The 12117-nt window shown below is 38.9% G+C and overlaps 2 protein-coding genes across 3 annotated transcripts in view; both read left to right on the plus strand.

The window, feature by feature from the left end:
* The first annotated feature begins 407 nt into the window (after positions 1-407).
* Positions 408-10604, plus strand: cenpi (centromere protein I). Its single transcript, XM_084430711.1, has 20 exons — positions 408-714; positions 962-1099; positions 1293-1411; positions 2417-2524; positions 2663-2711; positions 2836-2882; positions 3009-3098; positions 3183-3314; positions 3858-3983; positions 5314-5434; positions 5592-5686; positions 5908-6025; positions 6270-6334; positions 6606-6715; positions 7531-7666; positions 7850-7974; positions 8697-8745; positions 9224-9442; positions 9865-9906; positions 10041-10604. The coding sequence occupies exons 1-20, from the start codon at positions 552-554 to the stop codon at positions 10173-10175; spliced, it is 2187 nt and encodes a 728-aa protein (XP_084286837.1). The 5' UTR covers positions 408-551; the 3' UTR covers positions 10176-10604.
* Positions 10605-11022: 418 nt separating this feature from the next.
* Positions 11023-12117, plus strand: part of drp2 (dystrophin related protein 2) — a 175408-nt gene continuing 174313 nt past the window's right edge. Inside the window, exon 1 of one of the 2 annotated variants that reach the window (XM_084430709.1) lies at positions 11023-11530. Coding sequence is in view for 1 of the 2 variants with exons in the window: in XM_084430707.1 (XP_084286833.1) it covers positions 11386-11530 (145 nt within the window). In the remaining variant the exon portion in view is untranslated. The remainder of the gene's footprint in view (positions 11531-12117) is intronic. The other variant, XM_084430707.1, reaches the window with a different exon arrangement.

Consider the following 12117-nt stretch of genomic DNA (forward strand, 5'->3'; position numbering starts at 1 on the left):
AAGCTGTTCTAGTGATTTTACAAACTGGTGTCTCAGTTTGGCCAAATTTGTCAGAAATTTGTCAAATCTGGTTTAGCTCGTCATTGTATCAGTTATATATATATATATATAACTTTGTATATTAATAGTTATATTAATTTATCTTATAATTTATAATTAAGTTATATTAATGTATATTACTTAGTATATTAATTTATCGATTGATACAAAAGAAGAGAGAGAGAGAGAGAGAGAGATAGAGGCTTTCTGAGCCAAAAGACACAAAACGGAAAACATGTTTCACCATTTTAAATGTAAACTACAAATTAAATGAGAAAAAAAATTAAATAAAATTAACAACACAATTATATTTTAGAACACACTAGTAGATAATTAACAATATAGGAGTAGTATAGCTGTTCCACTTCAGTTCATTGAGGTAGCGTGGTTGTTGTACAGGAAGTGATCCAGTGCGCATGTCCAAACGGTCGCGGCGGATTTGGCGTTTGGTTTGAATAGGCTACTGCAGACAAACACGAGAGAAATAACAAATAATATTATGTAGTGAAAAAATGGCCGATTTATCTAACCTTACGGGGTTAGTCTCCGAACCATCGGGAGAAATAGACTCCTTCGCCTCTTCTGCGAGCAACAGAAGTCTGCGTTTGGCAGAAAAAGAAAAAAGAAAAGGCGAGGCGGATCCCTTTGGTCTCGCGGTGAAGTATCTGTCTCAGGGTGAGTGCAGCAGAAAACATAACAGAAACGTATTACAAAAACAGTTTAGAGGTTTACAGTTTAACAGTAACAACATATTTATTTGTTTATTTCGGTCGTTATTTTGTAAATCTGCCAACGACTCGGGACGAATTCAGACTTTTAGATATTTTGTTTATCTGTATTGACTGTCTCGTCATCAGATGCTGTATCACATCTAACTTCAAGTGTCATAATCTCTATTTACATGTATTTTTGTATGTTACAGTGGAAGCTGGCACCGTAGTCAGAGGGAATGATGAGCTGGAGAGGAATTTAGTGGTAGTGGAGACAGTGGCTGTCAGTAAAGGTCTTTCTCCGGAAGTCATCACAGTGCTGCTGGACTTGGCTTTGAGCCTTAATGCAGGTAATATAATCAGGAGGACATACACGGATTTCTTCAGCTACCTGTATTTGTTTGCTTAACATGAAGGAATCCATCATGAGAAACACTATAGCGATGAGATCAGTCACAAATGTCAGGGGTTGCTCATCCTCATTCTGCTGAATGCCTTTTAGTGGTTCATCACACAGATGATCAACTTCAGTTTATCCAACAGGAACTGCGAACTGTACCCGAGTGCTAAAGTTTCTAATACCTGCCACAGTGGTGCCACAGGAGGCCATCGTGAAGGGGGTGTCATGGCTATGTGTAGGGAAAATGCCAATAAATGCACAGGTAAGGGCTGATGATTGGTCTGACCTGGTCATTGGTGAAATGGCTGCCCATTTCATTTTTGCATTTTTTGTCTGCATGAAATGAGAATTAATTAATTGCATTCATTTATAGAACATGTTATTCATTTGCGTGTTTCATTTAAAGGTGCTCTAAGCGATGTCACGTGTTTTTTAGGCCAAAACATTTTTTGTCACATCCAGCAAACATCTCCTCACTATCCGCTAGCTGCCTGTCCCCTGAACACACTGTAAAAAAAACCACGGTCTCTGTAGACAGCCCAGGCTCCACAAACTGGCTCAACCTGGACCACGAAACATAACAAACAGTGTTCCAGCCAATAACCGACAAGAATGATTTGGGGGTGGGAGTTGGGGGGTTAGTGCGTGTGCACATGAAGGGGGGTGTGGGGAGTGGAGGAGAGAGAGAAGCATGAAGAGGGAAGTTAGCTAGAGGAGAGATGTCCTAGACAACGACTAACGTTAGAATTATATTCTCTTGAATTTTGATATGGCCAACACACGACCAAAGAGACAACGTTCCGATGAACGCGTTCATGACTGTTTCAGGAAGCAGGGAAGGGGAGGGGACGGGATGAGGAGGAGGGAGGGTCAAGCTAGCCTCCGTTTTGTTTGACAATACTTCGAACGTCAACAAGAAGTGACGTCACCCAACATCGCTTAGAGCACCTCTAATTATTATTTTAATAAAAATGTCATAACTTGATCTTCCGGTGAAACAACAGACTTCTCACTGGTGACGCGCAGAACTTCTCCAATCATTGGAGTTCACACAAACTCACATTCATCTGCTTACATTTTTAAGATCTCAAAATCTAATCAACACCGGATGCATAGAACCAAGTTCCCGACCTACATTTTTTTCTTTTCAAAATCCAGTACAAGTTGATGTATGTCACAATATGGAAGAAAAGATCTGTCATTACTCTCATTTCATTGTGACTTGAAACTTTTAGTTCACTCTCTTAGTAACATATTTTCTTTTTAGGTTCTCTTTGTCCGTTGGGTACTCACTGTTTTTGACCTGATTGACTGCAAAGACAACTTGAGATCCATTTATGGCTTCATTTTCAGCTTTGTGACTGAAGAAAATCTGGTTGGTTGTGCTTTGCAAATGCTTATTTTAATTTAAGAATATATCCATGTTGTGAAGTCCACTGGCATATGTTTTATAATTTCATTAAAATAAGTTTTTCAATGTTAATTTAATGTGCTATATGTATTTTTCTTCCAGTGCCCTTTTATTTGCCACTTGTTGTACCTTTTAACAATGCGGGAACATGGTGAGTTGTCGACTAAGTGGCTTAAATTGTATGTCTGTGAATGCTATATTAGAACATGAACGTGTTATTTGCTTGTTTTTCTGACCCCCCCCCCAAAACCCCCCCACCACCACCACCTTCATAGTTCACCCGTACAGAGTCAGGAAACTTTTGGATATCCAAGCCAAAATGGTACAGTTAAAATAAATGCCTTATATCCATTATTATAAATGTAGTGTTAGTTTTTTTTTTTTTTTTTAACTCAATACATTTCATCTGACAATGTGTGACTTTGTTTCTCCCTTTCTCCTCTATAAGGGCAGACAACCATTTCTCACACAACTTCTAGTACTCTACAAAGTGTTTCGCCCAGACTTAGTGATGCTCTCTCATCCAGCAAGAGTGAGGGTTAGTGTTTTCATTACTGTTTTCTCCAGCAGAAATCAATGTTTCAGGCTCTTAGACTGCAATTTTTTTTTTCTTGTTCTCTAGACTGGATTCAAGAATCACAACTCCACCTGGAAAGTGGCTCTGAGTGCTGTACAGAGAAAAAACAAGGGTGCAATTTTAGTTGACCAGAGCCTGAGCCTAGATGTGAAAGAGAAGCCATCTTCCAGAAAGAGGGTAATATGTCATCAGCGTAATACTGTAAAGAGCTTCGCAGAACTCTGACTTGTCAACAAAAGGCCGGAATACATCACAACTTGAACCGATTTTAAAACAATAGGCATCACACAGTTGTCTATTTTGTCTCTGGTTACAGATAAAAGCTGAGCATTATGTACTAAACAACTAAATATTCCCAAACATCAAACTCGCACAGAAACATGCACTTTGTTGCTAGGAGATGCATGACAAAGGATAACAATATATTCTAAAATCAGCTCAAAATACATAAAAAACAAAACAAACAAACATAAAACCTCAGACTGAATGGAATCAGAGTTTGAAGTCTTAAAAAAAAAAAAAAGTCTGTGCCCATCTTACATTGCACAGTTTTCTGTGAAATCTATCAACTTCAGCGGTCCAAAATCTGCAGGCTGACTGGCAAAGGTTGTCTAGTGTATTCCAGCCGTAACAAGTCATGCTGTGAAATCATAGGAATGGGGGACATTAAGTAAATCAAAGTTTATGAAATAAATGTTTCTCACTACCTAATGTTCATAGAAACTACATCATCTAGCGATACCTCCCTTGAGCTCAGCGTTCGACAGCAACTCCAGCAAGAAGGTGTTCCGTCTACAAGAGCTCCGTTCCTTCAAAGAGCTATTGGAGAACATTCACAATATAGAGGTAATGCACATAGCTTTTTCTTTCTCACAATATGCATTATCTATAGAACTGAAGCAATAAAACAGGATAGATTTCTTGGGATTGTTAAATGCAGAATGTCATATTGCATAATATTTACATTGCATTCACCTGATGTGATTTGTAAACAAAGATCTGCACTACTGTGGTTTGGCCACTTGGTGGAGCTAAGCCTTCACAAGACTAATCAATGAGCACGTCATTAAATCTTCCACCTCATTATATTGGTTTGATATTACTGCCCAATCTTTCACAGCAGACAACTTTCCAGATGAACATTAAACAACTCTTACAGGCTTACAGGCTTCTCTGTAAGTAACTAAACAACATATCGTCACCTTCCTAAAATGATTGAAGCTCTTCTCTCGTGATTTTTATTTTTCCACCTCTGGTAAAATCGCCCACATCCTCAGTTGAACAGATCATGCAATTCTACCCCTGTAGTATAATGGCCTATGTTAGGAGTGTGACTTAGGGCGTTTTATTTTGCATAAGTCAAAAAACAATGAGACATAGGCAATTTTACAAGCTTTTCCAGATGGCAGCTGCATCAAGAAGAACGAAAATCTACTCAACCTCAATTATTGGTTCAGTTTTTTTTTTTTTTTGAGAAACCTGAAAAAATTACTTGGGCAATTATTTTAGGAAGGTGATGATATTGCAGTCTCAATTGACAAAAAATTTAAAAAATGAAGCAAACAGTCTTGCAAACAGTCTACCTGGCAGATCCACTGACATAAGGCTTATTAAATCTCTTTTAAAGGTCTGATGACATTTAGGCTTAATTTTGGACAAAATGAACCTTTTCACAGTGTTCCTGTGCCACGTTTCAAGTGATTTTGCAGTCTGCAAAAGGGAGGGATCAAGAAAGAAGGCAGTTTTGGCCGTTGGGAAGGATCATTGATTCTTTCTCCCTGTGGCAACCCCATCATTAGAACCAGTCGTTTCTCAGATGAATGATACATTTGCTCGTTAATTACAGAAAGAATCAGCCATGTCCGTTGTCAATCTGTCACTTAGATTTATTAATTTATTATTTGCTGTATTCCCATATTGAGAGGCAGCTGTTCGTAGAGTGACACAAATTACAGTTTTGGAAATAGTGAGAGAATGTAGCATGGCAGAATGTTTAACTGTTGTACAAATTGTTGGTTTCAGTGCAGGTCTTGAAGGAGCCAGAAGTTTGACTGAATTGGTTTATTTGCCTCCAGCTGTTTTGACAGCTCTTGTATATGATATACTGTCTCTGTTGTGCGGATGCACGTTGCATAGCATTTTGCTGCTCATTGCTGAAGTCATAACTCGTTTTCAGCTGCCTGCCCAGATGGGTTCGCTGCTGGGATCAGCGCTGGCTCTGCATTACCTGGACTGTGTACAGGATGAATCTGCCTTCCTGCGCCTTAACTTTTGGCTTGGACACTCATTGCAAGAGGGTAAATATTTCATGCTGTAATGCCAAACCTTTCTAGTCACATGTAAAGTTCTGTAGTCACTCCCAGCCTGCATGTTACCATTTTTAAAATGCAAGTTCTGTTTTATGAGTTGAGTTCAGTACCATAATATGGTTATACTTCTCATGTTTTTTGGCAGAGTTTTTACTATGTCCTGTGGATGGGAGTTATGACAACACTTCTGAAGCATGTCGCTTTCTGAGCACCATCATCTTCTCACAGCAGTTCCTGCAGGTATGGCCGAGCAACAGAAGACATATATTACCCAATAGGAAATTAACCTTGGTAGCCTCAAAGTTGGATGTGTTCATGAGAAACATGTTGCAGTTAATTCCACAAATCTATCAATCATTTTTCTGCTTTGCTTTATTCCTTTTTTGATTCCTGAATAATCTCCCTATTTGTTAAATCCTCAAGTCCCATGTTGACAGGGCTTGTGTCTACGTTTTTTTCAGGAGGGATTCTCCAGCACGGAGAGTTTCCTTTATAAGTTCCTGAGTGTGTGGGATGGCTCTCTGCTCCGGCCGCAGATCCTGGATCTTCTCAGTGACATTCCCTTGATGCCCAGCTTTTGTAAGTATCCCAATTACTTTTGTTACAGTCAGGGTTCTTGAAAAAGCTCTTTGCATTTGCTGGTTTAGTGGAAATTGTTGAAAACAAAAGTAGGTAGCAATATCATAGATAATTACTCCCTAATGATAATGGTGTTTTTACATCCTTTATTGATAAACAATATTTTATTGGTCAGGGTAGAAAATTCTATTCATCCTGTGCATAAAACTATAACTTGAACAGTGTTTCTTTTCTTTGTCTGTAGACATGCATAAACTTCTATTCGAGCCACTGAAGCAACTTTATTTTACCTCCACGGTATTTTTCAAGGTTTGTATGTTATTTTTTAAATGTACTCTTATTTGTTTCCTTCCTATTTTTTGTATCGGGCTAAGCATGAGTATTGCACGAGCCAGATTATGTCAATGAATGCTCAAACAGTTCAGACATCATTGAATTAGTCTTTCCACACTTAAGCCTTAGCATCTTAGCACTTCCTGTGATGTTTGAGTGGTGTTGTGGTTAAGCTTGCAGCAGTTGAAAGCAGGTTTTGATTTTTTTTCCCGCCCTTATCTGTGCCTTTTCACATTGTTCTCCTCAGTGTAGTGTCATCGAATGTCTGAATAGCATGCTGGTGAAGTGGCTGACGTGGCATTCCGTCAGCGCATCGGAGGGCGGTTTGGATATCAGTCTTAACAGCAACAGCACCATGTGAGTATCCAAAAATCATGTTTAGTATTAAATGTTTAATAATAATCCCTAGTCTTATTTTGCACAATTTATCAGTTATTATCAACAGATTTTCAAAAAACAAAATAAAATAACTTTCTCCCCTTACTACCAACTGAATATTCTTGGAAACGTGTTGCTTTATAGAAGTTAAATTTATAAAAGTTGTGAATGCTGTTGTCTTAAAATATGTCTTGCACTTTACTGAGTGAAGAAATAGGACCACACTCCAGGGATTTGTACTCTTAAAAGCCTTGCCTGAGGTTTACCACTATGGCTTTTTTAATATTTTATATTTAAAAGAGATCAATGAACTGCTTCTGTGGTTGGGCTCTGTCTGAACCTCGTTTACCCCGAAAGTGTTCTGTGGAACGGTGTGTAATGAAGTGTGGTGGGGTTTTTTTCCCTCGCCTGTCGTGTATTGCTTTTCTCCCACTGCTGATTTGGTTGTTTTTTTTATTACATTACTGAAGTGCACAGCTGAAGGAGAAATTATGATCAAGGGCAAAACCTTGTTTGACTGCTCCAGTGTGCCCTGCATCAATGCGATACACCTATTATTCCCTTTTTCGCTCTGAGTCTCTGTGCTGTGCGAATTGTGTGAGTGCCAAGCATAGCACAAAGACACATCTGGTGTATACTAGGTGTGATTTAAAGCTGATTTATTGTTCTCTTTTGGAGAAATATAGTTCGCTCTGCAAGGAGAACTTGTTTTTCACATGTTATTTTGTGTATGCTTTCCAAAAAAAAAAAAGTGAGTGAACTGAGTGAAAAGAATAATACACTCCCTTTTCTAGGACTATGACCTTGTCTGGCTTCATGGACTCAGTTATGGAGCTGGTGCGCTTTGTAGGACTGCTGGCATCTGAGGGACTCCGTCTGGAGAACTGCCACATTCTTCTGCTCAACCAGACACTTGCCTTCTATGAGACGGTACACTCAGCTATGATTAACTTAATTAACATGATGTTATTGGCAAAGTGACAGCCACTGAAGTTCCTGCCTGAGTTTCACTAAGATTTATGTGCTGATTTTTGTTGAGTAGATTTAGTACCAGAAACACTGATGTTTGATGACTTTGTGCTAAAGCAGATATTTCTCTCTTGTCTTGTCTAGGTGTGTGACATGTTCCTGAAGTACAGCTTGCCTCTTGTCATCATGCCTCCGGCTGGGGTGTTCTACCCAGCTCTCTTTGCCACAGACTCTGTCAGTGTGGATCGGCTCGGCTACATCATGTACAGGTACTATGTTGTGAGCTATATAAGTTTTATGGGTCATTTTATCACTCTGGTCAATCCTGGAGATTTTCTGCTTGAGATGTTAGCCTGACCATACTAGATCACAAGCATCTTCTGGAAGAGTTTGCTGTACTTTTGGGTAAGTGAGCCATGTGAGGGTAAGTTATTCTTCATTGCATGTGCAGTTCCCATGGCAGTGGGACACCTGTGTGCTGCTGGCTAAACTGAGGACAACAGCTGAACCTTCAAATGCATTACATTGCCATGGTATGATGCCTGTAAGCAATAGATTAAATGAAGTATGAAGATCCTTTCATCTGCTTCGGCACGCAAACCTTTCAGTGCTGCTGTGAAGACTTAAAGGGATAGTTCATCCAAAAATCACCATGATGCCATATGTATGACTTTGTGGTTATCAATAAATAGACATTGAGATGAGCCACTGGATGGGTAATTATACTGCTAAGCTCCAAAAAGGACAAAAAAACCCCAACAAACATCCGAAGCAATACGGCAGCTGAATTTTCATTACTAAAGTCTTTAGTGTCACATGATCCTTCAGAAATCATTTTAATATGCTGATTTTGTATGCATCCTTGCTGAATTATTAATGATTTGACCCCAAACTACTGAACCTGAATGGTCTCTCATTTTATTAACATGATTAATTCTGTATAATATGATGATTTTATTAATAAAATCCTGTTGTTTTATTATTTTCTCAGATACCGGAAGAATCTGACCTTGGCTAAGAAACAAGAGCAGCAGAGAGAGGTAATGAGGGGATACTGTGTCATAAAACGAACACAGCAAATTCATGAAAAGCCAATTGTGTATGCTGGAGGTTTTGTGTCTGAATAATTTACTCATAATAGGCCAATTAGAAAGACCTTTAAGCTGTGCTTTTAAGAACTTACAATTTATTGCTGTAATCCTCACCTTACCTGCTGGGGATGAAAGGAGTTTTCATGATTGAATCCCAGTGAGACAAAGAAGCCTCAAAATATGAGCATGGCACTGGCATTACAGAGAATAAAATGGCCAAATAATTTGATCACAGCATTGCAATTTTATGTCATTTAAAATACGTGGGTGAAGGTTTTTATTCACTCACAAGGTGGTTCTTGTCTCACTGTGTAAATCATGAAGATCCCCTTAGTGGCACCAGATGTTATTTTACCCACAAACACTTGTATCTGACAAGTCTTGACTTCGTTTAGTTTCATTTTGAATGTTTTTTTTTACATTACAGCAAACCTTCCACATTAGCAGAAACACATACAAGGAGTTTAATCGTAACCTTCAAGCCATGGTGAACTCCATGTGGAATTCCTGGTGGGACATCCCTGGTTCAGACCTTGAGATCGACAAGGATCTAATTGCTCTGAGCAAAGTAGCAGAACCCTGGTGCCGTTTCGACCTCATCCACCACCCGGCACTTTTCAGCTATGCCATCGAATTTCATCAGAGGGTGAGTGAGACATTCTCACACTAGTGCCATTTAATAGCACAAGAGCTCGTAATAGTACAGTGATGCTTGACTGTCATCTCATTTGGAGAGGAGGAATGGGACTCAGCTGCGCAAGCTAATTAGATGATTATATTACATCAAGTGTAAAGCCTTGTGTCACTACTGGGGACAGGGCAGCCTCCTCTTTTCACTAATAACTTTAAGATTGGACAAAGAGACAAATGAGGTATTAATGTATCTTTTATAGAGGATCCATTAATACAGAATCACATTTTATTATTCATGGAAGCTGTGTGAGACTGGAGTTTTCATCATCTTTAATAATACAAGTACCTTTTTTGGTCCGACTGCAACATTCAGCAGTGTACTACTGAGATTTAAAGCAGAGGGAGAACGATGAATATTTATGCTCTCTTTATCAGTGTTGGCCGGAGAGGAAGGATGTGGATCTTGGTTCCATAAAGGTACTAATGTTATATCGTCATCTTTTTATTAAAAACCTTTCTGATGTTTGACTCTCATAGATTTTATTTCTGATCAACACGAGAGCATGCTTGAGCTCAGTCATACACAGTAACTGTTCTTTTCATGTTTGCAGACCGGGAAGTACTGGAACTGGTATATGGAGTTTCTCTTTAATCAAGGCTTTGATGGCCTCAACAACTTTATTCAGACCAACACTGGCCACGGCTCCAGCTGTCAAGATGACAGGCAGCCCTCGAGTCAGACTTGATGCTGGCAGGAAATCCAGGTGTCAGGGGATTCATAAAACGTGTATATATTTTAAAATCATCCTCCTTAAGAGGGCAGAAAGGAACCACTTGCATCATTGTAAATACTAAATGTACATTACAAGCCATTTTGTTACTTTCTAGTATTTTCTACTGTTGTGTATATTTTTAGCCTTTTTTTGTTGCATTTTTATCATTTGTGCACAGAAAACAGAACTAAAACATTGTGATGAACCTTAATATTTGAAAAAAACAAAAAAAAACATGATTATGACTGTTTTAACTGCCATCTAGAATACAATTCTCATTATTTATAGCGCTTTAAAACTGATGTCAAAGATTGATGAAAAGTCTTGTTTATTATTCCTATAAACACCATGCGGCTATGTATCGTTGACCGGTCTCACATTAAAATGAATCCTTTGCTCTCAGATGTAGCATTGTGTGTTGCAGGCATTTGCCAGGATCCACTAGACTTGAAACAGGACTTGTTTGGAGACCTGTTAACTTGTAATGATTGAGCTTTTGTATAATATTTGACTCAAAGTATAGTTGTATTATTTTCAGAGTAAATCACACAAGTCTGTTTTTAACATTTAAAAAGCCTGATTGTACTGATCATTTTAAGAAGATTACACATATTTGCACCATTTGATGATGACCTAAATTGTAAAAATGTAGAGTTTTTAATAGGTTGGTTTGTTCAAAAACCTCAAACTGGACTTTGTGGTTTGAAATGCAAAGGATATACATTATGCTTCTCGCTATAAAGACTGCTCCTTTAAAATTCAATAAAGACCATTGTTTTCCACAGGAACACTGTAAGCTTAGGTAACTTGGTCCAAGTGCATCCTAGGAAATCTCAGCATCAAGGCAGTGTGAGCAAAGCTCTACGGCTTTACGTTTTACAGCCCGTTTCATAAATGCGAGCGCCTTCAACTCTGCGTGACACATCTTCGTGTTTATGACGGGCTCTGGAGATTCCTCGCGACGATGTGTAGCTTCTCTCGACCGTGCTATTTTCAGCGACAGCTCGTCACGATGCCGTCCAGCAAACTTCATCTGGAGTGAATGAAGAATATGCGCACTCCTCCGGGATTACAGCTGATGCGTTATCATGAATTGAGGCAGGTGCAGAACTTAAAACGATGAATTCCACGAGCGCAAAACTACGCGATATCTCCCTTGCTCGGCTGATGTCCTTGTTCATGTATGAGATTATTTGCTCACCGCCGACCGCCTGTTCATCACTTCTCCACTCTCATCCCGCAGCTTTCCTCTTTTTATCTGAGCGTCCGTGTAAAATGGAAATCTGAAGTGCTTTACTTTCACTGTTTCTCGCCTTTCAAAAGAAAAGGTAAGACACTATTTGCCGTACTTCACAAGCGTGTTGATTGTTAGAACCGTAAAGCGTTCAGTTTAAATTTAGATTCGCGCGATAAATTATTCTATAGTGATGTACATTATGCTAATTATTATTAATGCCAACTCCTATATCGTGTAAAGGCCTGCTGTTAACTGTCAATCTTTCTTGTTTTACCGGTTGACATGTCCAGTGTAGCAGCCCTTGTGGTTTATATTTTCCGATGGTCTAAGAAAAAATATCTTGCAAGTGATGCTTAAATTATTTGACATTCATCTGCCAGTGACTTTATGAGCTGATTTAAGTAAATTATATGTTACCGGGAAGTTAACGTTAGACTAGCCTACGTTCTGGTTTTGAAACGTATTCCTGTTTCATCCGTTCTTTTAGTAGCCTACTTTTGAGGAAGAAATGTAACGTTAATTCCTATTGCATTCACTGCCCTTTGCTGTCGGTTGGCAGCTATATGCTATGTGATCGTTAATTTCAGCGTTTCGAGTTAAATATTATGACGCTCCGACTGATTTAGAAGTGTTTTTGATTCACTAAAACGAGCCTGGACATTCGAGAATCGGACTAGA

This window comes from Rutilus rutilus (assembly GCF_951802725.1).
Source record: "Rutilus rutilus genome assembly, chromosome: 14".
Classification (NCBI taxonomy): domain Eukaryota; kingdom Metazoa; phylum Chordata; class Actinopteri; order Cypriniformes; family Leuciscidae; genus Rutilus; species Rutilus rutilus.